At 45.7% G+C, this 26613-nt stretch overlaps 3 protein-coding genes across 8 annotated transcripts; 2 read left to right on the forward strand and 1 right to left on the reverse strand.

The window, feature by feature from the left end:
- The first annotated feature begins 6376 nt into the window (after positions 1-6376).
- PIP4P1 (phosphatidylinositol-4,5-bisphosphate 4-phosphatase 1) lies at positions 6377-10117 on the forward strand. Of its 2 annotated transcripts, none has more exons than XM_010377056.2 (7): positions 6377-6817; positions 7139-7329; positions 7681-7787; positions 8235-8340; positions 8527-8579; positions 8671-8761; positions 9258-10117. In XM_010377056.2, the coding sequence occupies exons 1-7, from the start codon at positions 6655-6657 to the stop codon at positions 9399-9401; spliced, it is 855 nt and encodes a 284-aa protein (XP_010375358.1). In that variant the 5' UTR covers positions 6377-6654; the 3' UTR covers positions 9402-10117. The 2 variants fall into 2 exon arrangements, with proteins under 2 accessions (XP_010375358.1, XP_010375359.1); XM_010377057.2 differs by having other exon boundaries at positions 6377-6796.
- APEX1 (apurinic/apyrimidinic endodeoxyribonuclease 1) lies at positions 9711-12713 on the reverse strand. 5 transcript variants are annotated; one of them, XM_030930323.1, is made up of 5 exons: positions 12566-12713; positions 12201-12326; positions 11806-11993; positions 11118-11310; positions 9711-10988 (listed from the first exon to the last, which is right to left on the reverse strand). In XM_030930323.1, exons 2-5 carry the CDS (start codon positions 12256-12258, stop codon positions 10459-10461), a joined length of 969 nt encoding a protein of 322 aa, XP_030786183.1. In that variant the 5' UTR covers positions 12259-12326; positions 12566-12713; the 3' UTR covers positions 9711-10458. The 5 variants fall into 5 exon arrangements, with proteins under 5 accessions (XP_030786183.1, XP_030786184.1, XP_030786182.1 ...); XM_030930324.1 differs by having other exon boundaries at positions 12576-12684; XM_030930322.1 differs by having other exon boundaries at positions 12485-12683.
- An 85-nt stretch (positions 12714-12798) lies between these two features.
- Positions 12799-21673, forward strand: OSGEP (O-sialoglycoprotein endopeptidase). Its single transcript, XM_010377055.2, has 11 exons — positions 12799-13334; positions 15994-16113; positions 16292-16467; positions 19460-19555; positions 19713-19762; positions 19915-19993; positions 20555-20620; positions 20734-20824; positions 21038-21113; positions 21209-21307; positions 21451-21673. Exons 1-11 carry the CDS (start codon positions 13220-13222, stop codon positions 21488-21490), a joined length of 1008 nt encoding a protein of 335 aa, XP_010375357.1. The 5' UTR covers positions 12799-13219; the 3' UTR covers positions 21491-21673.
- Positions 21674-26613: the final 4940 nt, after the last annotated feature.

The following is a 26613-nucleotide window of genomic DNA, read 5'->3' on the forward strand; positions in this document are numbered from 1 at the left end:
CCCGAGTAGCTGAGATTACAGGCTCCTGCCACCACACCTAGCTAATTTTTTGTATTTTTAGTACAGACAGAGTTTTGCCATATTGGCCAAGCTGGCCTCGAACTCCTGACCTCAATTGATCTGCCCGCCTCGGCCTTTCAAAGTGCTGACAGTATAGGCAGAAGCTACCACACCCGACCAGACGTACTGTCATCGAAAGGAATATAGCACAATCTAGTGTTCCAACTGTGAATCACCTCAAGTTAATAGGTCACACAGTGTTTAAGAAATATAAAATATTGTTGTGTTTCCTTTGAAAATTAAAACTATTCCACAGTACCCTTGTGAGCTTGTACTTTGGCACAGAGTTTGGGAACCATGGCCCCAGTCCCTCTATGACATCTCATTCCTGAATCTATGTAGTGTAAATGAATGGGCTCTAATAAAACTGTCTGTGTATGAATGCCATCTTCACCCCTTATTTACTCATTGTGTGGTCCTAGGCAAGTAAAGTTCTTATTATGCCTCAATTTTTTCCTCTGCAAAATAGCGATAATAGTACTATTTTTGCAAAGATTATATAGAATACCTTTTACATGTTTAGGTAAGTGCCTGACTATATAAAAAGCACACATTAAATGCTGGCTATTATTATTAATCTCCATTGTCTCTTTCTCTTTTGATCTTTCTAGACTCACCTAACCATAAATTGAATCAAAATAAAAACTAGGGGTATATCCAGCCTATCAATTCCAGTGAATCCCACACTGTTCAAAACAGAAGGCACTAGCCATGTGTGGCTATTTAAAAGTTATAAAATTAAGATGAAATATAATAAAAATAAAAATTCAGTTACCTAATCACACTAATTACATTGTAGCTTCTCGATAGCCACATGTGGTTAGTGGCCACCATATTGCATAGCACAATTACATTTTTATGCTAGAGCACAGCACTGCTCTTATCTTTTCTAGTCACTGCTACCTTGTATCCACATAAAAGAAACTGGAACTGTGCTTTATTATTTACTTTTAGGGTAAAAGAGTTCCTGTGGCATTCCTATAGACAGGAACCAAACAATCATCAATCTTAGGATGATTAGAGTTCATTAATGCCTTATTACCCTTTCTGCTATCTTCTCATCACTTCTATCTTCAGAGGAACTCCTTGCCCAGGAACATACTTAGTAACACACTTATCCTCCACCTTCAAGATCAAGGAAACTAAAAAAAGGTGGCAGGAATAGGTTCTAAGTCACTCAGTATGGCTTTGTGAAGTGGGGAGACATCTCTAGATAGTGACTCCCAATGTCAACAATTATAGAAGCAAGCTCTATAGGCCTCTCAGGATCGTTTAGATAGGGAACCTATTTTATTCCTGCCCTCTCAACTGAGATCTCTCATTATCTCTAGATCACAAGCTAAATATGCTCTTTTAAAAATATCTACCCCTAGCCAGGCACAGTGCCTCAGACCTGTAATCTCAGCACTTTGGGAGGCCAAGACAGGAGGATTACTTGAGCCCAGAAATTTGAGACCAGCCTGAGCACATGGTGAAGCCCCATCTCTACAAAAAATACAAAAATTAGCCAGGTGTGGTGGCATCTGTGGTCCCAGCTACTAGGGAGGCTGAGGCAAGAGAATCACCTGAGCCCAGGAAGTCGAGGCTGCAGTGAGCTGTGATGGCGCCACTGCACTCCAGTCTGACAGAGTGAGACCCTATCTCAAAAAATAAAATAAAATATCTACTCTCCTTACCACCATAATCTTTGATCTTCCATTTTCTCCAATTACTGAAATTAAACCATTTTAGGGTTTTTCCGTGTTTTTTTTTTTTTTTTTTTTTTTTTTTTAGATAGGGTCTCGCTCTGCCACCCAGGCTGGAATATAGTGGCTCAACCTCAGCTCACTGCAGCCTCAATCTCCTAGGCTCAAGCAATCCTCTTTCCTCAGCCTCCCAAGTAGCTAGGAGTAAAGGCACGCACCACTACATTTGCCTATTTTTTATTTTTATTTTTTTAGAGATGGGGCCTCTTCATGTTGCCCAGGCTGGTCTCAAATTCCTGGGCTCAGGTGATCCTCCCACCTCAGCCTCCCAAAGTACTGGGATTCTGGGTATGAACCACCACATCCGGCCCTTTTTTTTCTGTTATAGAGATCACTTTTATTTCTCTTTTCTAAGAGTGAGACTTCCATCTGTGCCTCACTCAGTGACAGGAAGAACAGAGTAGAGATAAAGGACTGGCCTACCACCCTCTATTCCAAAGACCTTAGATCCTAGAAAGGGAAGCCAAGAATTCCCTAAAGGAAAGAGTAAAGAACTGAGGCCTAAGAAGAGCAAGGAGCACAAGGGAGCAAAGTCCCAATGTAATTAACATAAATTAATCGTTTAAAACCAGGCCATACTCTACCCCAATCCCACCCAACCCCCCGGCAAACTACCCCGGTCTTAGTTGACTCACTCTGCACATTACCAGAAACTTTCTGTGCTTTTGAAATGCGTTAAGGAATTGTGTTGTTTTCACACAGGTGGTAAACTACCACTTCAGGAAAGAGGAAAAAATAAATAGGGCATGTGGAATATGTGAAAAAAAAAAAAAAAAAGAAATCAAATTGGGACACTTTGGGTCATAGAAGCCAAGCAGATGTTTTCCACCCCATCCTCTGGCCATGTACACACTGTAGTGGTTATCACTTTGTTGGAAATCTAAAGAAAAAAATGCTTTGAAATCTTCACAGTTTCTTTGTATTCTATTATATAACACACTGAAGTGTGTTCCCCCAAATTCTTACGTTGACGCTCTAACCCCCATTGTGACTATATTTGGAGATAAGATCCTTTAAGAGGTAATTAAGGTTAAATGAGGTTATAATGGTGGGGCCACAATCCAACAAGACTGTTGTTCTCATAAGAAGAAGAGAGGCCAGGCTGGGTAGTGCTTGCCTGTAATCCCAGCATTTGGACACCAGGGCAAGAGGATCACTTGAGCCCAGGAGTTAGAGACCAATGACCAGCCTGGGCAACATAATGAGACCCTGTCTCTACAACAAATAAAAATATTAGCCAGGCATGGTGGCATGCACCTGTCGTCCCAGCTACTTGGGAGGCTGAGGTGACAGGAATGCTTGCACTCAGGAGTTCAAGGACACCATAGACTATGACTGCACCACTGCACTCCTGCCTGGGAGACAGAGTGAGACCCTAAAAGTATGGAAAAAGAAGAGAAAGGAAGAGAAAGCAAAAATGTGTGCAGAGAAAAGTCCATTTGTGCCACAGTGAGAAGATGGCCATCTGCAAGCTAAGGAGAGAAGCCTCCAGAGAAAGTAAACCTGCCAATATCTTGATCTTGGGCTTCCAGACTCCAGAGCTGTGAGAAAGTAAATGTTTGTCGTTTATGCTATCTGTAGTGTTTTGCTATGTCAGTCCTAACAAATCAGTACACCTCAATAGCCTAATTGTTCTCAATCTAAGTGGGAAGATCCCACCCCATAAGTAAAAATCAGGCAGTACCTGAGATGCCCAATATTTACCCGAGATAATATTAAAATGATTTATCTGTATAATACAGGTACCAACCAATCAGAACCAATGCCACCATAAACAACCAATGCCAGCCACCCTGTAGTGTCCCAGCTGAATATCCGCCCTGCTTGCAACTGCAGCTAACAATATTGTTCAGTACCCAGCAAATTTATCCCAAGATGGGGCTTAAGTTACTTTGTTAATTAATTTGAGAGCCATTTATCAAGCAGCTTCTATGTTCCAGGCATTTAGCATAAAAGGGCGCCCATCCCAAGCACCTTCTCTCTGCCACCTCTGTGCTTCTGCCCCTTTCAGTCTACCTATCAAATTATTTGAATGTAAAACATTAGATCATAAGTCAGAAGACTGGGATTTAGAGCTCCATTTCAGTCTGTCACTTAGCTTAAATGACTCCAGTTTACACAGTTTCAGTTTCCACATCTGTAAAATAAAGATATAGTCTTGGCTTCCCTGTCCATATCACAGTGGATTCTGAAATAAAATGAATACAACTATGAAAGTGCTTTATTGGCCGAGTGCAGTGGCTCACGCCTGTAATCACAGCACTTTGGGAGGCTGAGGTGGGCGAATCAAGAGGTCAAGAGATTGAGACCATCCTGGCCAACATAACGAAACCCCATTTCTACTAAAAATACAAAAATTAGCTGGGTATGGTGGCGTGCGCCTGTAATCCCAGCTACTTGGGAGGCTGAGGCAGGAGAATCACTTGATCCTGGGAGGTGGAGGTTGCAGTGAGCCGAGATCATGCCACTGCACTCCAGCCTGGTAACAGAATGAGACTCTGTTTCAAAAAAAAAAAAAAAAGAAAGAAAGAAAAGAAAAGAAAATGCCTTATTAACTGTGAGCAAGTTACAAATATTATTATTTTTTGCATTTTTCTGCCTATTGACCTACTCAAGACAGAGCTCAGATCCTAGTTATCCATGCACAATATTCATTTTTCTTTATGTTTTAGAAGTCTTCTCTGGCTGCTCTAGTTAGACGTGATCTCTTCTTTTCTTGAACTTGTATTACATTGTTTAATTCTTTTATTATGAAGCATGTGCTGTATCATGAATTTCTAGTATTGATATTTTTTCGTATCAATGATTTTTTTTTTTTTTTTTTGAGACAGGATCTTGCTCTGTTGCCCAGGTTGAGATCATGGCTCATTGTAACCTTGAACTCCTGGGCTCAAGCAATCCTCCACCTTAGCCTCCCAAAACACTGGGATTACAGGCATGAGCCACCACTCCTGGCCTGATATTTTATACTGTCAATGTTTACAGTATTCTGTCTCCCTGCCCAGAGTGTCTTTCACACTCCTTTTTAAGGAGTGTCTTTCACAAAGTGTAGATATTTAAAAACTATTTTTAGGACAGTTTTTGGAATATATGTGTAACTACCACACAAATAATGAAACCTACTCCAACCTCAGACAATGCTTGAGTGTCCGTGTGCCACAAACAGTAGAAAGAGCAGCAGACTGGCCTCCTTCTATGGAGCTACAACGTCTTCCCTATTTTGTATCTGGAGCTTCCTTAGTTCTTTAAGTGTCTGTTAGGGGCTCTTATCTAACTGGTCGAAGGTTACTAGCTTCTAAGTAGAAGTTGGCCTGAGAAAACCCTGTCTAAAAAAATCAGTAACTACGTGAAGTCTCCAGCCCCTGTGGCAGCCAAGTGCTGGGACATCAGCAGTTCCTTTGTTATTAAATATTTGGGGCTGGCTGTACTTTCTTTCATGCACGTTCCTTCTCAGTGGAGAATCTGCTAGCCAAGCTGATAATGGACCTTCTCGGGGTTTATTGTTTTTATGGATTCCTTGTTGCTTACCATATTTAAAGCAGTCCCAATTTGGGCTATGACTCGGGAAAAAAATCCAAGTGCGGTTCAGGCGCCCGTAAAGACCACAGGAGACTTCAGATAGGGGACGGAAGCATTGCTCCTTTGCTGGAAGCAAAGTTGAGACAGGTCTAAAGACCGTCCCATCTGTCAAATGAGATGACAAAAATAACCTTGGATTTGATTAATCCAATCAACAAACTGCTAATAACAAATGTTAAAGGTTGGTGGTCATAAAATTGAGTAAATGTACGGTGGCTTGCACCTGTAGTCCCAGCTACTGGGAAGGCTTAAGGGGGAGATCAAACCCAGGAGTTTGACTCCAGCACAGGAAAGACCCCATCTTTATTGAATTTTTTTAGCAAAACGACGAAATCTTCTAGTATTGGAGACACTCATGAAAAGATAATTTAACAATTTGATCAGCAGTGGGGAAAGACGGGCTCTGTAAGGGCAGCTTCCAGGAAAACCGAGTCTTGTGTCCTATCCCCAAAGTGACTCCAGCGACAAAGGCTGGAGAGATAATCTTAACTTTTTAATCCATTTCCTTCTGGTACATCATTACCCTGACTTTTTAAAGGTACTTCTTCGAGTAGAATGGCTAACTTTGTCTACTGTTCCCCAATGTCCAACTTCTCCCCGCTCTGAAGATCCCAAGCTTCCGCACTCCTTTATTGCACCCGCCCAGCCGCCTTTAAAATGCATAAGCCACGCCCCCCATGTTCTGGCGCTAAGTTCGGGCCAATGCAGTTGCGCCACTAGTATCACAGGTCTAGGGAAGGAAAGTCACCAGCCAATAGAAAACCAGTTATAACGCAAAGCCGGATAAAAGTGTTTCTTTGAACCAATGAGGGGCAGAAGCAACAGAGCCCGTGCAGCTTCCAGAAGACCAGTTGAGCAGAAGCAGCCTAGCCCCACCTCCTGGTCTGGAGGTAGCGCGATGGGCGTCGCTCCCAATAGCTTGCAGAACCTCTAGTCACGTGCAGGTTTTGCAAGCCCAGCAGCATCTGGCAGGTCATGTGACAGTTGACGTTTGTGCGACGCTCCCCAATGGAAAAGGAGAGCTGCCTTCACAGGACTAGGAATTGGTTTATCTACGCGAATAACAGCATGACCGGGGCGGGGAGAGCCTATCAAGTGCTGCTAGACGGAACGGGGCGGGGCAGGCCACTGGTTGCGGAGTGAGCTGGGCGCGCGGCGCGCAGGCGCCCTGGGGACCCGGTAGCGGCGGTGGCGGTGGCGGTGGCTGCGGTGACGGCAGAGGCGAAGGGAGCCGGATCGCCGACCTGAGCGGGAGGCGGCGGTGGCGGCCATGGCGACAGATGGAGAGCGTTCCCCGCTGCTGTCCGAGCCCATCGACGGTGGCGCGGGCGGCAACGGTTTAGTGGGGCCAGGCGGGAGTGGGGCTGGGCCCGGGGGAGGCCTGACCCCCTCCGCACCACCGTACGGAGCCGGTAAACATGCCCCGCCCCAGGGTAAGCCGGGGCGGGTCCGAGGTGCTCCCCGGGGTACTTTGAAAGCCGGGGAGGGGGCGGGACCGAGGGCGGAGGCGGGTCCCAGTCGCCAGGTGCGGGACTGCTGCACCTGTGACTGGGCGAGGCTTCCTTCCCTCCGCAATCGCGACCACAGCGTGGGACGGAAGGGGGTTCTGAGCAATCTGATGGAAGCGCCAATTATGAGAAGCCCTCCGAGCTTGGTCAGAGGGTTGAAGATCAGAAAGACTTCCCTACCACCGTGGAGCATCAGTGGAGGATGTCTGTAAGTGATCCCAGCCCTTCTGTTTTCTTCCTCTCCAGCATTTCCCCCGTTCCCCGAGGGACATCCAGCCGTTTTGCCTGGGGAGGACCCACCCCCCTATTCACCCTTAACTAGCCCGGACAGTGGGAGTGCCCCTATGATCACCTGCCGAGTCTGCCAATCTCTCATCAACGTGGAAGGCAAGATGCATCAGCACGTAGTCAAGTGTGGTGTCTGCAATGAAGCCACCGTGAGTTATACATATCTATGAAATGGGCCCTGTTTCCTGGATCCTCTTTCTGATGGCTTGGTTCTAGACCCTGACCTTCCGGCTGTTAGCCAAGTGCTCTTGATGATACCCAGGTTTCAGTTCCAGGTGTCTCACGGCCATTTCCCCAAAAGCCACTCACCAAAGCTAACGTTTACTTTCTCTCACTTCACACCTAGCCTAGTTCCTATTTGTAAATCTCATGTTATAGTCTGTTTTATTTCTCCTTCCTGGCTAGCACCTTATTTTTCTGATCTCATAAAGTGTTTTTGGAGGGAATTGGAGGGGATTGGGATTAGAGGTTTGCTTGCTGATGACCCTGTTATTCTCTAGCCAATCAAGAATGCACCCCCAGGGAAAAAATATGTTCGATGCCCCTGTAACTGTCTCCTTATCTGCAAAGTGACATCCCAACGGATTGCATGCCCTCGGCCCTACTGGTAAGAGGCATAATGTGGGGAAGGGCATAAGTGGGGAACTGGAAAGTCAAAAAAGGATGAGCGTATATAGAGAATGTAAAGGTGAGAGAGCCTAGTGTTTATTTAGAAAGAGAAAAGGCTTTGAAGCATATGCCTCAGGAATATTACAGCTGTCTTTCTCATTTCTCAATAAAAATATTGGGATGAAATGATGTCGTTTAGGAGAATAGAGAGCCTTGGGAACTGTGTGTGTTATCCTGAGGTCGGAGGGGAATTGGGGACCTGAAGTTTAAGCAGTGCTTTTTCTTTCTCAAGGATTCTTGAGGGTATACAGTTGGGGGACAGAGTATCGTAAGTGTACAAAGTCGAGTGGCTTGATAGGCAGAGAGTGAAGGATGTGAAACAGGGACTGTGTGAAGATTTTTAGGATTAAAAACTTTTCAAACACAGTCTTTTTCTTTTGTATAGCAAAAGAATCATCAATCTAGGGCCTGTGCATCCCGGACCTCTGAGTCCAGAACCACAACCCATGGGTGTCAGGGTTATCTGTGGACATTGCAAGAATACCTTTCTGGTGAGGAAGGGGTATTGGGAAGGGGAGGGGAAAGGAGACTAGGAGTCATTTCGAGTATATTTCTTGGAGTAATGGTAATGATCCCTGAAAGTCTGTCCTATGGGAACATGTTCTGCATCCCCACCCCAAGGTTCTCATTGAGGGGGACCCTGCTTGTGCTATTATTTTCATTTTCTTTCTCCATAGTGGACAGAGTTCACAGACCGCACCTTGGCACGTTGTCCTCACTGCAGGAAAGTGTAAGTGATTAGGGATTGAGCTGGTGATTGATGTATGGAGTAAAAACTCTATGGCTGTAGAAAGCATCCATTTCTATTTGCCTCCCCACAGGTCATCTATTGGGCGCAGATACCCACGTAAGAGATGTATCTGCTGCTTCTTGCTTGGCTTGCTTTTGGCAGTCACTGCCACTGGCCTTGCTGTGAGTACCCTTGCCCCAACCTCTTTCATTCTGCAGCCTCATCTCCATAGGCTAAGATTTGGGAAATTGCTACCCTAAAAAAAAGTGGAAGAAACTTGGGGGAGTAGTTTGTTTTAAGATATGGATGAGCTAAAGTGTAAGGTGGCTGATCAAACAGACTTTATTACTACTAAGAGTGCAAAACAGCCATCCTTTCTCTGTAGGATGAGGATAGGACAGTGAAGTGCTTAATTTAAGAGTTGCTATTTGCAAACCTGGCTCAGTTGTCAGATATTAAGAAAAACTGAGATACAGTGTGGGATGGGATGAGTATGTTACTGCCTAAGGGAAGGGAGCTGAGCAGCTCTGCCTTTAAGAAGGTGCCTGAGGGTGGCTACATGTGGATAAGGAACAAGGACTGAAGCATGAGTTATTACTGTTCTTAGGACTAATAGGAGGTAGTGGAGACCAACATTAACCCCATCTTTCTTTTCTTCTCCCTCCTTACCTTCATCAGTTTGGCACATGGAAGCATGCACGGCGATATGGAGGCATCTATGCAGCCTGGGCATTTGTCATCCTGTTGGCTGTGCTGTGTTTGGGCCGGGCCCTTTATTGGGCCTGTATGAAGGTCAGCCACCCTGTCCAGAACTTCTCCTGAGCCTGATGACCCACAGACTGTGCCTGGCCCCTCCCTGGTGGGGACAGTGACACTACGAAGGGAGCTGGGGTAGTTAAAGGCTCCCGGGGCTTCTATAAGGAAGCCAAGCAGCTGCCTTCCTTTTCCCTGGGGAGAGGTAGGAAGGAACCAGGCCCTCACTTAGGTTTGGAGGGGCAGATAAGAGCACTGCTGACCATCTGCTTTCCTCCAAGGGTTGCTGTGTCTAGGGTGAAGTAGGCAAAACGTTGCCCTTAAAACTGGGTCCTAAAGACGGTTCCAGCCTTGTCCTTCCTGTGTGCTCCCTGAGAGCCATTCCTGTCCCTTACACATTCCAGGGCAGGGTGGGGGTGGGTAGCCCTGGGGGTTCCCCTCCCTCTTGTGCACCATTAGGACTTTGCTGCTGCTATTGCACTTCACCAGAGGTTGGCTCTGGCCTCAGTACCCTCAGTCTCCTCTCCCCACATTGTTTCCTGTGGGGATGGGGTCAGCCGCTGCTCTGTACAGAACCACAGGAACTGATGTGTATATAACTATTTAATGTGGGATATGTTCCCCTATTCCTATATTTCCCTTAATTCCTCCTCCGACCTTTTTTACCCGCCCCCCCCCCCCCCGCCCAGTTGCAGTATTTAACTGGGCTGGGTAGAGTTGCTCAGTCTTTGGGGGAGGTTAGGGACTTATCCTGTGCTTGTAAATAAATAAGGTCATGACTCGACCCTTTTTCAGTTGTTAACTTGTATGCACGAAAATATGAGGGAGGGAATGTGTAGCCCCACGAAGGGGTAAGACACAAAGACAGCAAGGCTGAAACTATGGCTCTTTATTTTTGTGTGGATAATTCAAACAATGTCATTAGTAGTCTTTGTTCAATTTTTCTTAAAAAAGGAAAAACACTCAAATAAAAACTCTTGGGCTTAAAAGAACTCTAAGTCTGTCACAGGAGCCTGGTTGGAGGATTCTTATTTTTACAGATGAGAAATACAATGCAGATTTTTCTGAAGAGCGTTTGAAGAAGGAATAGTAGTTGAGGGGGCTTATTTCCCAGGCTCAAAGTGATTTAGGGGTGGTGTCCCATTGCTAGGTATAGGGTGATAGGACAGTGATCACTGCCGAGGGCCTTGGAACGGATCTTGCTATCACACAATGCAGGTAACAGAGAGTGGGACAACAAAAAGTAATCAAGGCGCCAACCAACATTCTTGGATCGAGCATTCATCATGTAAGTCCAAAAGGTGTAGGCATAGGGTGTGTTGGGGTAGAGGTGCCTAAAGCTGTCAGCCAGTGGCACAGCCTGCAGTAATTCCCCAAAGCCTTGGCGCTCTTGTGGCGTGAAGCCAGCATTCTTTTTGTTTCCCTTGGGGTTGCGAAGGTCAATTTCTTCATGTGCCACATTGAGGTCTCCACACAGCACAAGGGGCTTTCGGGAAGCCAAGCCCTTCAGGAACTTGCGAAAGGCTTCATCCCAGCGCTGCCTGTACTCCAGTCGTACCAGACCCCGGCCTGCATTAGGTACATACGCTGTTACCAGCACAAACGAGTCAAATTCAGCCACGATCACCCGGCCTTCCTGATCATGCTCTTCCTCGCCTACAGAAATGAAACAGAACTAGCATAAAAACTGTAAGAAAAGGGAAAGCAATCAAGAGGTGGGGCAGAGATGGAGAATTAGCAATTGGTCTTGAAGAGTTCAGGCATTAGGCATCAATAGGGTCTCACCTATGCCATAAGAAACTTTGAGTGGGCAATGGCGGGAAAGTAGGCCCACGCCACTGTATCCTTCCTTATCCGAAGGAGCAGACCAGTATTGATGAGAGAGTCCAGGCAGCTCTTGAAGTTCAGCTGGTAGTTTGTTCTCTGAACATTTGGTCTCTTGAAGGCATAGTATATCTGGGGCTTCTTCCTTTACCCACTATAAGTGAAAAGAAAGGTGGAAAATGTATTATCAATTCAGCAAAACATTTATTGAATATATGCTAAGTCATAAATATGCACAGGTTAAACAGTCAAGCAGTTCGAGGTTAATATTTAAACCATTCGAAGCTAGATAAATGAAAACAGGTAAAGTCTTACGTGCTATACTATGAATGTGTTTTGTCTATAGGCAAGCTAAGATTTTTAAGCTATAGTTAATGAAATGGAGGACATGCTGAAGATAAAATGGAGGAAATATAGTAAAGAGGTTTTTGCAACATTCTGGGAAGAGGAGAGAACATTAAAAAAGAAAATGGCAATGGAAGTGAAGGAACAGACATTTAGGAAATACAACTGGCAAGACTGGGGAAGCCCCACAGAAAACTGCAGGCAGGAGAAAAAACAGCCTGAAGGCTATACGGAGAAAAGGGGTGACTAAACCCTAAGATCATTAAACACTAAAGAATGTCTCTTCCCCTCAAATACCACTCACATCTAATCCTTTCTTCTTAATCCAGGCTCGAAGCCCATCCACGTTCCAAGAGCAGATCTTGAGTGTGGCAGGTTTGCCACTGGGTGAGGTTTTCTGATCGGGGGGGTCCTCATACAGGGCTGGGCCCTCTCCTGCTGCCTCCTTGTCATTTTTCTTTGCGGCCGTCTTACTCTTCTTGGGCTCTGGCTCTATAAAATGAGTAATATATACTAACAAAAAGTTGGTGGTTTCCAACCGCGATCCGGCGTTAACTATGGACCCAACGAAAGCCTGCGGTTACTGCGTCTTCACAAACCCCTGCAAAAATGAGTCGGCCCGTACTTACCGTTCATCAAGGGAATTACAAACACCCCCGCCGTAGCTTCTAGGAAGAGGGGCTCATTTCATTCTCTTACCTGTCTTGAGCTCATCCCCGTCTTCTGCCACCGCTCCCTTTTTCCCACGCTTCGGCATTCCCGTAACGAACGCCCTTCCGCACCTGTACCGCGTCGCCCACCGAAGCAGTCTTTTTACCGCGTTGCCTACAGACGCAAAGAAATCATGAAACCAGCTAAGCCTGGGGAGAAGACTCTTCTCAAGAGCGTCCCCGCACCAGGTCCCGCCTTTCAAACCACGTTATCTCTAAATCCTTTCCCCGCCTCCGTGCATCATAGGCCCTTCAGCCCCTCACCCACGTAACTAGATCATTTCATAGTGCCTTGTACCCTACTCGCGAGATCTGCCCTCCAGCCAACTGAGGATCTTAATTAAGGGTCCTGACTCAAGCTTGCCGTTCAGACTGCCAGCGAAGCCCCTCTTATAAGCGAAAGAGCAACCCCGTATCTGCACCGGTCCGATGGCAGCCTAGCTCCTCCTAACCCGAGCACAAAGAAGGATGCACGCTGAGCCCCCACGTGGGTAGCGGACCTGGTCACGTGATCAGAGGCACGCTTCCGGTGGCCGAAGAATGCGCGTGATTGGTCTGTCTGACACCACGTGACGAAGTCGCTTGGCCTTGCCTCCCTCATCTAATTCTCTAGAAGACTTAGGGCCCCAACCCTCCTTCGGGCTGTTTATCGTTGTGCCCGACGCAGGGCACATTGTGTGACTCTGACTTAAGATTCTAACGCTGTTCAAGAGGGAAAAAAAAGTGGAGAAGGCTGGGCTGGACCACGGGAAAGAGATAGGAAAACGGATAGGATTGTAAGGCACAGAGTCGGCTCGGCGTCCCTGGCAGTTAGGAAGACAGGTCCCTGGAGGGGCCTTGGCGGGTCTCCGCTCGCGGGAGTTCTGCGGTGTCTTTACCACTATTTTCTGCAGGCTAGCCCGCTTCCTATGCGCTCCGGAAAGCTGCGGCCCAGAGCAGACTAGTGAGGACCTCCACAGCTCCTGACGTTGCTAGGAGTCCTGTCGGCGTTTTCTCCCAGGCTCCGCCATGCCGGCGGTGCTGGGTTTTGAAGGCAGCGCCAATAAAATCGGCGTGGGTGTGGTGCGGGATGGCAAGGTGCTGGCGAACCCGCGGCGGACTTATGTCACGCCTCCGGGCACAGGTGGGTGAGTAGGGGAGTTAAGAGTTTTCCGCGCACTTCCCCGCAGAAGATCAGCCTTCCATCTTCCTAAATACTAGTGAGGTGCAGCTTTTGATCTGAGTCTCATTGAAATTATGTGACATTATTAACGTCACAATTCTGATGACTAGAAGAGTTACAAGCACTTGGACGTGGATCTGATGAGTTCGTTTACCGTTTATTGAGCTCATTTTATGTGCTAAGCATTCAGAAATAGATGTTATGATACTGCTGTGGAGTCAGACATATAAATAGATGTTTATACTACAGCATGATAAACAGTATAATAGAGATGGACTCGAAATATTCTGTTTAAAAAACGCTTAGCAGGAGTATATATTCCAGTTGCCCTGAATATACACTCCTTTTTTAAAAAATTTTATTTTTTGAAATATTCTAGGATGGGTAGAGAGATGAGAGTGGAAAGACTCCCAGCTTACATGTCAGAGAACTGGCTGGCTATGCTGTATTCATATTAAATATTTATGTTTTGGACATTTGGTCTTTATTTTTTATTTTAATTTTTTTTGAGACAGTCTTGCTCTGTTGCCCAGGCTGGAATGCAATGGCATGATTTCGGCTTACTGCAATCTCTGCCTTCCAGGTTCAAGAGATTCTTCTACCCCAGCCTCCCAAGTAGCTAGGACTACAGACAGATGTGTGCTACCACACCCAGCTACTTTTTGTATTTTTAGTAGAGGCGGGGCTTCACCATGTTGGCCAAGCTGGTCTCCAACTCCTGACCTCAGATGATCCGCCCACCCCAGCCTCCCAAAGTGTGAAAATTACAGGCATGAGCCACCGCCCGGGCCTGGTCTTTGTTTTTAAAATGGGAATAATACCTGTATCATTAGGTCTTGAAGATTAGATGAAAGTATCAAACACGTATGGGTGTGATGGCTCACACCTGTAATCCCAGCACTTTGGGAGGCCGAGGCGGGGTGGATCACCTGAGGTCGGGGTTCAAGAACAGCCTGACCAATATGGAGAAACCCTGTCTCCACTAAAAAATACAAAAAATTAACCGGGCGTGGTGGCGCATGCCTGTTAACCCAGCTACTTGGGAGGCTGAGGTTGCGGTGAGCTGAGATCATGCCATTGCACTACAGCCTGGGCAACAAGAGTGAAACTCCGTCTCAAAAAAAAAAAAAAAAGAAAGAAATACAAAACACATTACAACTTTTAATTGATACTTTAAATAAGCTATTATATCTTGTCTACTCTCCCTGCAAACACTTGGATGCATAGGAGAGGGCAACTGATTTGCATGTATCTGAAAAGCCTCCCTGAACAGGTGATGTGACAGATTCACTCCTCTAGGAACTTGGGCACTAGGAATACAAAGATAAACGAAATACTCATTGCTTTGAGATACTCATGATTAAGCTGAGCAAACCACAGAAAATTATAATGCTGTAATTGTTAAATAAATGACATCATCATGCACAGAGCTCTGTAGGGTCACAGAGGAAGAAGGTCACCAGGCTGGGTGCCATGGCTCAGGCCTGTAATCCCAGCACTTTGGGAGGCTGAGGCAGATGGATCACGAGGTCAGGAGTTCGAGACCAGCCTGGCCAATATGGTGAAACCCTGTCTCTACTAAAAATACAAAAATTAGCTGGGCGTGGTGTCGTCGCCTGTAGTCCCAGCTGTTTGGGAGGCTAAGGCAGAAGAATCGCTTGAACTCAGGAGGCGGAGGTTGCAGTGAGCCGAGATCATGCCACTGCAGTCCAGCCTGGGCATCAGAACAAGACTCTGTCTCAAAAGAAAAAAAAAAGGCCGGGCGCGGTGGCTCACGCCTCTAATCCCAGCACTTTGGAAGGCCGAGGCGGGTGGATCATGAGGTCAGGAGATCGAGACCACGGTGAAACCCTGTCTCTTCTGAAAGTACAAAAAATTAGCCGGGTGCAGTGGCGGGCACCTGTAGTCCCAGCTACTCGGGAGGCTGAGGCAGGAGAATGGCATGAACCCGGGAGGTGGAGCTTGCAGTGAGCCGAGATCGTGCCAGGCCACTCCAGCCTCGGTGACAGAGCTAGACTCTGTCTCAAAAAAAGAAAAAAAAAGATCACCAAAGGGTATGAGGTAGATACCACTTGCATTGAGACCGGAAGACTGAGTAGGGTAAGAAGAAGAGAATTTCTGAAAGTTGAACAGCCTATATAGAAGCCGGAAAGAGTGTATCTGAAAATGTGGAAGATAGGATACTTGGGGAAAGTGAAAGGACTCTTACTACATCACTAAAACTCCTGTTGCTTTCTTTTTTTTTTTTTTTTTTTTTTTTTTGAGGCGGAGTCTCGCTCTGTCGCCCGGACTGGAGTGCAGTGGCCGGATCTCAGCTCACTGCAAGCTCCGCCTCCCGGGTTCACGCCATTCTCCTGCCTCAGCCTCCGAGTAGCTGGGACTACAGGCACCCGCCACCTCGCCCGGCTAGTTTTTTGTATTTTTAGTAGAGACGGGGTTTCACTGTGTTAGCCAGGATGGTCTCGATCTCCTGACCTCGTGATCCGCCCGTCTCGGCCTCCCAAAGTGCTGGGATTACAGGCTTGAGCCACCGCGCCCGGCTCCTGTTGCTTTCTTTAACTTTCTACCTACCTTTGCTACCAAAAATCCCTGTGATCTCTGACCTATGTTCATTTTCTAGGATTCCTTCCAGGTGATACAGCCAGGCATCACCGAGCTGTTATCCTAGACCTGCTGCAGGAGGCACTAACAGAGTCTGGATTAACCTCCCAGGATATCGATTGCATTGCATACACCAAGGGTATGGCTGGGAGAGTGGTCAACAATGGAGGAATATACCTGCAACCTGGCTAGGTCAAAATAGCCAACACCTTACCTCTGCCACCACCACTGTCCCTACCCCACCTCACATCCCTTACTTCCCCCACCTATTTTTTTTCCAATCTCTAGCATTGTAACTTCCATTTCTGTCTCCCTAGGCCCTGGCATGGGTGCCCCACTAGTTTCTGTGGCTGTTGTGGCCCGTACTGTGGCCCAACTGTGGAATAAGCCATTGGTGGGTGTGAACCACTGTATAGGACACATTGAGATGGGCCGCCTCATCACTGGAGCCACCAGCCCAACCGTGTTGTATGTCAGTGGAGGAAATACGCAGGTATTTAGAGTGCTCTACCCATTCCATCTCAATTTCCGAGGCACTGAACCAATATCTTCTTTGTTCTATCTGAGTCATGGGAATGTCAGGAACAAAGCTGAACTCATCTGAACCTAAAATACTGTAGACCAGAAAACTCCCAACCGAGTTTGTAACATTGCAAATTTTGGCAGCATGTTCAGGACCTTAGATGACTTATTATCAGACTTTATATCTGATCATAGAGTTTAGGAATTTCTACTTCAGGAAAGGAATGAATGGTAAGGATTGAACCCTTCAAAATAATGAATATCTGAAAGATCTTGCATTATTTTGAAGCTTATTTTTTCTGTAAATCTTAGCAACTGAAACTAACAGTTACTGGGCATGGCAACTCACACCTGTAATTCCATCACTTTGGGAGGTCGAGGTGGGTGGATCATCTGAGGTCAGGAGTTTGAGACCAGCCTGGCCAACATGGCAAAACCCCATCTCTACTAAGAATAACAAAAATTAATTTGGCGTGGTGGCGGGTGCCTGTAATCCCAGCAACTTGGGAGGCTGGGCAGAAGAATTGCTTGAACCCAGGAAGCGGAGGTTGCGGTGAGCCGAGATCGCACCATTGTACTCCAGCCTGGGCAACAAAAGCAAAACTCTGTCTCAAAAAAAGAAAATAAGGAACTAAGGGACACTACCTGATTTATTATTTTAGGGCAACTACATGTTTTGTTTTTGTATTACTGGGGATGATTATATAGACTTTGTTGTTCTAAAAGTTTAGAAATATAAATAACTTTAAAAATACTTTATAAATTATAGAAGGTATTTTATTTTATTTTATCTTATTTATTTATTTGCGACGGAGTTTCACTCTTATTGTCCAGGTTGGAGTGCAATGGTGCGACCCTGGCTCACTGCAACCTCTGCCTCCCAGGTTCAAACTATTCTGCCTCAGCCTCCCGAGTAGCTGGGATTACAGGAACCTGCCACCATGCATGACTGATTTTTTGTCTTTTTAGTAGAAACGGGGTTTCACCCTGTTGGTCAGGCTGGTTTTGAACTCCTGACCTTAGGTAATCCATCTGCCTCGGCCTCCCTAAATGCTGGGATTACAGGTGTGGGCCACTGTGCCTGGCCAGAAGATATTTTAAATTTATAAGTGAAGCTAAAGTTGTTTGGGATACCTTATATGACCTTTTTAAGGTTGAGGTTGGATTCCTTTCCAACAGAACACTTAATTATCATTAGAAATAGTTCAGCATTGTCCCCAGCCCATGGAAAGGTTGTGTCTAGAAGATGAGGCACGTGTTTCCCATGAAAACGATGCAGAAACTTCAGCAGGTAGAGGGCAAGTAGTTGGTTGAGGCCTGAAGGATGACATACAAGATTAGGGACTCGGGTTGTGGAAAGTATAATGGAGACTACAAGAGGTGATAAAAAGGAGCAATGACGGTTTTGTCTTCCTCTTTTAACGTTTGCTTAGGTGTAAGAAACAGGGAGGGTAATTAGGTAGAGAGGAGTGGATAGCAGAAGCAGAAAGGCAGGGTTTTTCCTTCTCCTTTGTTACTATCTTTTTGACAGCAGATTAAGATCTGTATCAGAAAGGGAAGAAATCCCTAACAGCACTGGGAAGGGAAAGGGACTTCTTAAGGTTCCTAGGAAACCCTTGGTGTTCTAAGTCTGCAGCATATGTGTCAGTAGGTGACAGATAATCTCTGTGCTAAAAGTTGGTCACATATGAAGAATGGCCTTAATATGTAAAATAGTTGGGCGCTGTGGTGGGCGCCTGTAATCCCAGCTACTTGGGAGGCTGAGGCAGGAGAATGGCATGAACCCGGGAGGCAGAGGTTGCAGTGAGCCGAGATCACGCCATTGCACTCCAGCCTGGGCGACAGAGCGAGACTCCGTCTCAAAAAAAAAAAAAAAAAAGGAAAGAAAAATGGTCTTTTTTTTTTCTTTTTTTTGAGATGGAGTCTCGTTCTGTCACCCAGGCTGGAGTGCAGTGGCACGATCTTGGCTCACAGAAAGCTCCGCCTCCCGGGTTCATGCCATTCTCCTGCCTCAGCCTTCCGAGTAGCTGGGACTACACGTGCCCACCAGCACGCCCAGCTAATTTTTTTTTGTATTTTTAGTAGAGACGAGGTTTCACCGTGTTAGCCAGGATGGTCTCTTATCTCCTGACCTTGTGATCTGCCCGCCTTGGCCTCCCAAAGTGCTGGGATTACAGGCGTGAGCCACCGCGCCCGGCCAGAAAAATGGTCTTAAGTGGATTGCTATTGCTGACTTGACTGGGCCATTAGTCTGCCTCCATATGAGATTTTTTAGTTCTTCAACTCTGCTTCTTGGTTCTAAATACCACTGCCCAGCTGGATACAATGATTCACACCTATAATCCCAGCACTTTGAGAGGCCGAGGCAGGTAGATTGCTTGAGACCAGGGGTTTGAGACCTGATCTCTACAAAAATATAAAAATTAGCCACACATGGTAGGCCAGCCACTCGGGAAGCTGAGGTGGGAGGATCCTTTGAGCCTAGGAGGTCGAGGCTACAGTGAGCTATGATCACACCACTCCACTCCAGCCTGGGAGACAGAGCGAGACCCTGTCTCAAAAAAACAAATACCACTGTCACTATGTCATAATTTAGAAGGATTCATGTTCTCTGCCTCCCAGCAGAAAAGCCTATTCCTTACTGTCAAGACTGCATTTAAGGAATATATTAGGAACTTCTAAGCCGGAAAACAAATGTATTTGAAATGATACTTTATTTCTGCTTGGACCTATACTGTCTTGTAGATTAGGACTCTATTCCTGGAATCCTCAGGGTGTACAGATTTCTTTTCAAATCAGAGCTGTAAAAAAACATTACCCATTCACCATTTGGGAAACACCTTTCTTCCACTTCTTAGTGGAAGCTCTGGTGGTCATGTTGATCCTCTGCTATGTTTTTCTCCCAAAGCCAAATAATCCTGTTTACAGACTTGGGGTTTCATGGACATCCTCATCACCCTTAGGTGATTGCATACTCGGAACATCGTTACCGTATCTTTGGGGAAACCATCGATATTGCAGTGGGTAATTGTCTGGATCGTTTTGCTCGAGTGCTGAAGGTAAGCCAATGGGGCTGCAGAGAACATAAAATGCGGGTGAACTTTTGGGAAGCCATGGAGGTGGAGGGAGGAAATAGTAAATAATCTTCTTATGCTTCCTGCATATCTGATTTCATCCTCTTCCATTCCCTCCTTCCTTATTTTTTTCTTCTGCTAGATTTCTAATGACCCAAGTCCAGGATACAACATTGAACAGATGGCAAAGCGGTAAGGGGACATAAGGTGGAAGCAGGCTGGCTGCTGGGGCTTCAGGGATTTCCCCATATACGGTATATATTAACAGAATTTGGGAGGGGCTTTGGAGGGTCAGAAGCCGGTTGACTGTAGGCTTAGTGCCTTGTGTACTCATTCCCACATAGAGGCAAGAAGCTAGTTGAGCTGCCGTACACTGTAAAGGGGATGGACGTCTCATTCTCAGGGATCCTGTCCTTCATTGAGGTGAGTGTGAGAGACAGGGGCACCTTCATGCTTTTGAAATGAGGCATATCTGTTTTACTTACTGTTGTATTTCACATAGCTCAGTATGTTCATATAGCACATTCCTGGTCCATATCATGTGCTGAGTAAATTCATTTGTAAGGTATTCATTGAATATCTCTGTGTGCCAGGTACTGTTCTAGGTAGTAGAGATGCAGCATGGAGCAAAACAAAAATCCCTGCCTACATGGAGCTTAGATTCTAAATGGGGGGGGCGGGGGAGATAAAAGAAAGAGGAAAATAAATGAAGTGTCAGATGATGATGAGTACAGGTGAAAAATTAAGCAGGATAAGTAAGGGGTGAGACATGTCAGGACAATCATTCAAAAAGTTAATTATTGCATCTTAAATGAATGCTGTTCATTTTATACCATGATGCCAGTGAAGGGAATGTGGTACAGGATGTGCTGGTAACTTGAATTGTGGTGAAACATGGTCACCCTCCGAATGCATTAATTTTTGTTCTTATGTAATCCCAAAACTATGATTTGCTGATTCATTTGTTTTTCCCTTTAATTGTAGGATGTAGCCCATCGGATGCTGGCCACAGGCGAGTGTACTCCTGAGGATCTGTGTTTCTCCCTGCAGGTAATGCAGTAAAAAGCTGGGACAGAAGTTGGGACTGGAGGAGGTTTTATATTGTAGAGCAGAACTAATCTGGGGCGCCCCTCTAATATTTTCTCCTTATGTGTCCCCGACAGGAAACTGTGTTTGCAATGCTGGTAGAGATCACAGAGCGAGCCATGGCACACTGTGGCTCCCAGGAGGCCCTCATTGTGGGAGGAGTGGGGTGTATGTATTATTGAACAGTGTTCCTCTTTCCTGTTCTTAGCACTGTGCGTCTTCCTTCTGATACTCTAAATCATTAAGGGTTTGGAGTAAGCTTCCCAATCCTTGCCCCTGGTCCCCTGCATCATTGTTCTAAGTAAGTGCACATGACGTGTTCTGCTGGACCATGAAGAGATAGCTAAAACTAAGCTAATCTTGTTCCCTACCTCTTTGTAGGTAATGTGAGGCTACAGGAGATGATGGCGACAATGTGCCAGGAACGTGGAGCCCGGCTTTTTGCTACAGATGAGAGGTAAACACACTTTCCCTTTGGTTTCTTTTTCACTGCTCCCTGTTATAGGGATTTTCCACCCTTAGATCCCAATTTTCATATCTCTTGCATCCCAGATTCTGTATTGACAATGGAGCCATGATAGCCCAGGCTGGCTGGGAGATGTTTCAGGCTGGACACAGGACCCCACTCAGTGATTCTGGGGTTACACAGAGGTGAGTGATTCAGCTCTTGGTGAGGGTAGATTTTTGGGATGTAGACAAAACAGCAGGGAAGAGAGTCCAGGAACATGAGGGCAGAGAAGAATGGAAGATGTTAAGGGCTAGCTCTCCACCATGTTTCTTCTGTTTTTCCACAGGTATCGGACAGATGAAGTAGAAGTGACCTGGAGGGACTGATAAGATTAACAGAATCACAGTAGATAGTTCCTTAATTGGAACCTAAAGGACCCTGTGCCTCAATCTCTATCCTGATGTCACAGGAGTCCTAGCAAAGCTATAGACTCCAAGCAAGGCTTGGGGTCCTTTATGGAACCCCAAGATGACTCAGCAATAAAATATTTTTGGTTTTTTGGTTTTGTATGTTGGTGATTGAATTGTGTTGTTCAGGACCAATATAGATTTGGTGCTGGATAAATTCTTGTTGGAGGCTGCTGCTGTGGAACGAAGAATGAGGTATCTTTTTTTGTTGTTGTTTTAAGAAACGGAGTCTTGCTGTGTTGCCCAGGCTGGTCTCAAACTGGGCTCAAGCTGTCTTACCGCCTCAGCCTCCCGAGTAAGCATGCCATTGTGCCTGGCAACAATAGTGTTATCATAACTATTAGTTTAGTATCAGATCCTTTGCTAACTGCTTTACTTTCATCCTCTCATTTAAATTCTTTGAAGTAGGTACTCAAGACTTCTCTCAAAATAGCCTGGAGGCTAGGTGCAGTGGCTCACACCTATTATCCCAGTGCTTTGGGAGGCCAAGTCAGGAGGATCCCTTGAGCCCAGGAGTTTGAGCCCAGCCTGGGCAACGTAGCAAGACACCGCCTATTTGAAAATTTTAAAAATTATCTGGGCATGGTGGTGCCCATCTGTAGTCCCAGCTCTGAGGGATGCTGAGGCGGGAAGATAGCTTGAGCCCAGGAGTTTGGGCCCAGCCTGGGCAACATAGCAAGACACCACCTATTTGAAAATTTTAAGAATTATCTGGGCATGGTGGTGCACATCCTGTAGTCCCAGCTCCAAGGGAGGCTGAGGCGGGAAGATAGCTTGAGCCCAGGAGTTTGAGGTCGCAGTGAGCTATGATTGAGTCACTTCTCTCTAGCCTGGGTGAACAGAACAAAACCTTGAATCTTAAAAACAAACAAATAAGCAGTCTAGAGATTGGTCTAATTTGTAACTCTAGAGTAAAACTGCATCTACTCCATATGCTTTCTCCTACATGCATATCCATTGGCAGGCTTGAGGAATGCCCGCAGATGCACATCTCTCCCTATCACAAACAACAGAACGAATCTCATACCCTTTATCTTATTGATGTTGGTATCAGTCATCACAATTAGTCCTAAACTACTGAGTCATCTCATATTTTACACTTAATAACCATGTATCTCCACTCTGTTTTGTCTCCATCTACCTACCTTTTCCAACTCTAGAAGCTCTTCTACTGTACCCTCTGGAAATGATGGCCAGTCATTTGTCAAATTCTCTGTATCATCAACCTCTTCTCTGAATATTCCTTCACATTTATGCTCTTCAGACTTGGTTTCTTATGAGGACTCTGCTTCTCCTAAGGTGGTGTTTTCCCTTCCACACCCACTGTACCACTGGGCCTGGGGGTGGTGCACGTGTCCTCATTTTTCCTCATACTGTTTCCAGACCATTGTCCCTCATCCCTAGTACCCTTCTGCTTTGAAACAAACTACCACATGAACACCACTCTTGTCATAAATCTTGATGATTTCAATATTCAGGTAGATCATACTAACAGCCGCTTATTTCCTTGGTCATGTTCTAGAGCTGCAGATCCTCCACATCTCAGTTTCAGACATCCCACTCTCTACTACCACCACCTCCTGTCTTTCCAGTTCATTTACTTTAATATGATAAATCCAACAGTTCATCCCTTCACCAGGACCTACGGTCCATTGTTCATACGTCAGCTAAATTCCCATAATCCGCCTCATTTCCCTTCCTTTTTTTTGCTTTTGTCATATTCAACTCATCGCCTACTTTAGACCCATGCAGCTGAAAGGGCTAGTAAAAAATAGCCATGCTGACTGCTCTTACTTTAAACTTACGACCATGACACTAAAATGGGGGTCCTTTATGCCACCCAGAAATATTCCATCTCCTCTAGGCCTTTCACTTGCCCTCTTCTCTGGTGACTGTTTCATACCTTTTGACCCCTCAAATCTCTTAAGATCTCCTCCTGTTCTGACTCTTACCTTAGTTCCTATTTCAGTAAGAAAATAGAAGCAATCGGTATACATTTACAGGCTTCTGCCCCTGAAACTAACCACCTTCCAGCATCTGTACCCATGTACTCTGCCTTCCTGTTACCATAAACCAGTGGTTCTCAACCAGAGCTGATTTTGCTTCTCAGAGGACACCGGATTGTCACTGTGGATAGGAGGATATTTTACTGATTAGAAGTCAGGGCTGGGTGCAGTGGCTCACGCCTGTAATCCCAGCACTGGGAGGCCAAGGCAGGTGGATTACTTGAGGCCAGGAGTTCAAGACCAGCCTGACCAGCATGGTGAAACCCCTCTATTAAAAATACAAAAAGTCAGCTGGCATGGTGTCGCACGCCTGTGATCCCAACTACTTGGGCACGAGGATCACTTGAACCCAGGAGGCGGAGGTTGCAGTGAGCCAAGATTGTGCCACTGTGTGCCAGCCTGGGTAACAGAGCGAGACTCTCTCAAAAAAAGGGATAATTCTCCTTCTTTTCCCGGAGAGTCAGTATTTCCTTCTCTCCTGAATCTTGCCATTAGCACAAAAATATGCCACTGTTTTCCTCATTTTACAAATAATGCCCACTTGGCCCCATTTGCCCTTCCAGCTGCTTCCCATTTTTTTGTTCCACATTACAGCAAAACTTAGAAAGACTTGTCTTCGATTTCTCTCCACCAGTTCCCTATTAAATCTCCACCAAAACTATTCTTATCACAGTCACTAATGACTTGCACATAGCTAAATCTAATGGTGTATCCTTCATCCCCAGAAGCTGTCAGCAGCATTTGGCACTCCCTCTTTGAAAAGTTTCCTTACTTGGCTTTAGGATGCATTCTCTAGTCTGCTTCCTAGCTTACTGACTGTCCCCCTTTTTCTTTTCTTTTTCTTTTTTTTTTTTTTTTGAGACGGAATCTCGCTCTGTCTCCCAGGCTGGAGTGCAGTGGCCGGATCTCAGCTCACTACAAGCTCCGCCTTCCGGGTTTACGCCATTCTCCTGCCTCACCCTCCCGAGTAGATGGGACTACAAGTGCCCGCCACCTTGCCCGGCTGGTTTTTTGTATTTTTTTAGTAGAGACGGGGTTTCACCATGTTTGCCAGGATGGTCTCAATCTCCTGACCTCGTGATCCGCCCATCTCCGCCTCCCAAAGTGCTGGGATTACAGGCTTGAGCCACCGCACCCGGCCTGACTGCCCTTTCTTAATCTCCTTTGCTAGTTTCTCCTCATCTCCACAGAATTTAGTCCTCAGACTGCCCTCTTTACACCTACACCTGCAGTGACTTCATCTAGTTGTATACATTAAAATCATTTTGATGGGGGTTACTCCCAGTTATAGTTCCAACCTGGACTTCTATCCTAAATACCTAGCTGCCCATTGGCACCTCCACTTGGATGCTTAATAGGGATCTCAAATTTAACGTATTCAAAATTGCACTTATTCTTTTCCCAGCTTAGTCCTGTAGTCTTTCTTGTTTCTGTTAACGACAACTCCATTCTTCTATTGTTCATGTCAAAGTATCTGTGTCAGTTTTCTTTCTTCTCCAATTAATCAAATCCTCTTGGTTCTACCTTCAAAATATATCCAGAATTCCATTTCCCCTCACTTCCACTGCTGCCACTGTAGAGCAAGCCAGAATTATGTGTCTTCAAGATTATTGTAGCTGGTCTTTCTCCTTTTACCATTGCCAACTTAATCAATTCTCCACATAGCAGCCAGAGTGAATAGTGTTAGCATGGAAGCCAGATCATGTTACTCTTCTGCTCAAAACCCTCAGTGTTTTCTTAATTCAAAAGAAAAAACAGAGTCTTTTTAAAGGGCTGTGAGACCGTCTGTGATCCACTCTGCCCTTCCCTGCTTACCACTTTCATCTGCTACTCAATTCCTTGTTTGCTCTGCTCCAGCAACACTGACTTTTCTGTTGGCCTTTAAACACAACAGTTGTCCTCTGGGGTGGGAGGAGAGTATTGGGTCCTTGGTAAATGCAGAGTTCATTTTCTAGTCCTTTCTGGTTTATATGTCACTATCTTCCCTTTCCTATTCTCCCTGGAACTTCGAGAACTTGGGACTTCCTGGGGAGCCATGGAGTCCCTACCTTCATCATCACCAAGCTAGTACACGTCCACTGCCCTCCCGCCCTGCTTGGACTGGAACATTGAGGCTGCTGGAGTAAGGATGCCGTCTGAGAAAAGAGAAGAAAAGAATGAGACAAACTCTTTATCCTTATCCAGCTGAGCAATTGCTCGTAATTCAGTATGATACCTCTCCTTCCCTAAGAGAATTATTGCTATCCTAGAAAAATGTCATGTGGCTTCTCTCCACATTGACTAACCACATTCCCTTTTTATTTTCCTTGGTGCCTGCTTCTCTAACCCACTCTACAACTCTGTTTTTCCTAAAATAGGACATGTTTTAGGATTGGTCTCCTTCCTGCTAAGTATCTATCCCTATGACATCCAAATATGGTGGGTTTACTGGGAAAAGGGGGGGTATAACATAATGTTATCTTTTTACTAAGTATGCCCATTGTAAACTGGTAAGATGTGTAATATTATTAGAATTGGGGTAGTGCCAGAAACCCTTCTCTAGAATTGGGCCATAGCCCTTCCTGACCACACTCCAGCTCACCCTGCTGTGTTGTATCTTTTGATCCAAATTTCTCCCACCTGAATTGAGAAGGTACCTTTAAAGCTTTCCCCCACCCTAAAAATTTCAGGAGAACTAAACCTTAAGTAAAATTCATTTCTCTCACATCCTGGTATGCAATTCTATTCAGTCTTAAGTCTTGCTAACTCTAGATGAGTTCATTTGCCTCCCAGACTGTCTTTGAGAGCCAATTTCTATACCTCCCACACCACATCCTTCTCTTAGGCCCACCTCTTTTCACTCACCTTGAGCTTGGTGTTGAGTAGCCAGGCTTAACCCTCCTGGCATCCTTATGAGGCCTATGCCATAGTTGTAGTCAAAGGCATCACTTTATGGAGAGGAGAGAAAAGGAGATAAAGGAGGAAGAGATGAAGGGGTGGGGTCTCTCACTGCTGGGCAGCTGTTGGGAACAAGGCTTTCACCACAATTATATTTCC

Source organism: Rhinopithecus roxellana, chromosome 5 (genome assembly GCF_007565055.1).
Source record: "Rhinopithecus roxellana isolate Shanxi Qingling chromosome 5, ASM756505v1, whole genome shotgun sequence".
Lineage (NCBI taxonomy): Eukaryota > Metazoa > Chordata > Mammalia > Primates > Cercopithecidae > Rhinopithecus > Rhinopithecus roxellana.

What these genes read in the sequence shown, in the direction of transcription:
- PIP4P1 (XM_010377056.2), top strand. Translation starts at nt 6,655, where the DNA reads ATGGCGACAGATGGAGAGCGTTCCCCGCTGCTGTCCGAGCCCATCGAC. An exon ending in GCATGCCCTCGGCCCTACTG is followed by an intron (nt 7,788 to 8,234) that starts GTAAGAGGCATA and finishes TCTTTTGTATAG; the next exon opens with CAAAAGAATCATCAATCTAG. An exon ending in TGTCCTCACTGCAGGAAAGT is followed by an intron (nt 8,580 to 8,670) that starts GTAAGTGATTAG and finishes GCCTCCCCACAG; the next exon opens with GTCATCTATTGGGCGCAGAT.
- OSGEP (XM_010377055.2), top strand. Translation starts at nt 13,220, where the DNA reads ATGCCGGCGGTGCTGGGTTTTGAAGGCAGCGCCAATAAAATCGGCGTG. An exon ending in TCAGTGGAGGAAATACGCAG is followed by an intron (nt 16,468 to 19,459) that starts GTATTTAGAGTG and finishes CATCACCCTTAG; the next exon opens with GTGATTGCATACTCGGAACA. An exon ending in ATTGAACAGATGGCAAAGCG is followed by an intron (nt 19,763 to 19,914) that starts GTAAGGGGACAT and finishes ATTCCCACATAG; the next exon opens with AGGCAAGAAGCTAGTTGAGC.
- APEX1 (XM_030930323.1), bottom strand. Translation starts at nt 12,258, where the DNA reads ATGCCGAAGCGTGGGAAAAAGGGAGCGGTGGCAGAAGACGGGGATGAG. An exon ending in TTAAGAAGAAAGGATTAGAT is followed by an intron (nt 11,311 to 11,805) that starts GTGAGTGGTATT and finishes TTTCACTTATAG; the next exon opens with TGGGTAAAGGAAGAAGCCCC. An exon ending in CAAAGTTTCTTATGGCATAG is followed by an intron (nt 10,989 to 11,117) that starts GTGAGACCCTAT and finishes TCATTTCTGTAG; the next exon opens with GCGAGGAAGAGCATGATCAG.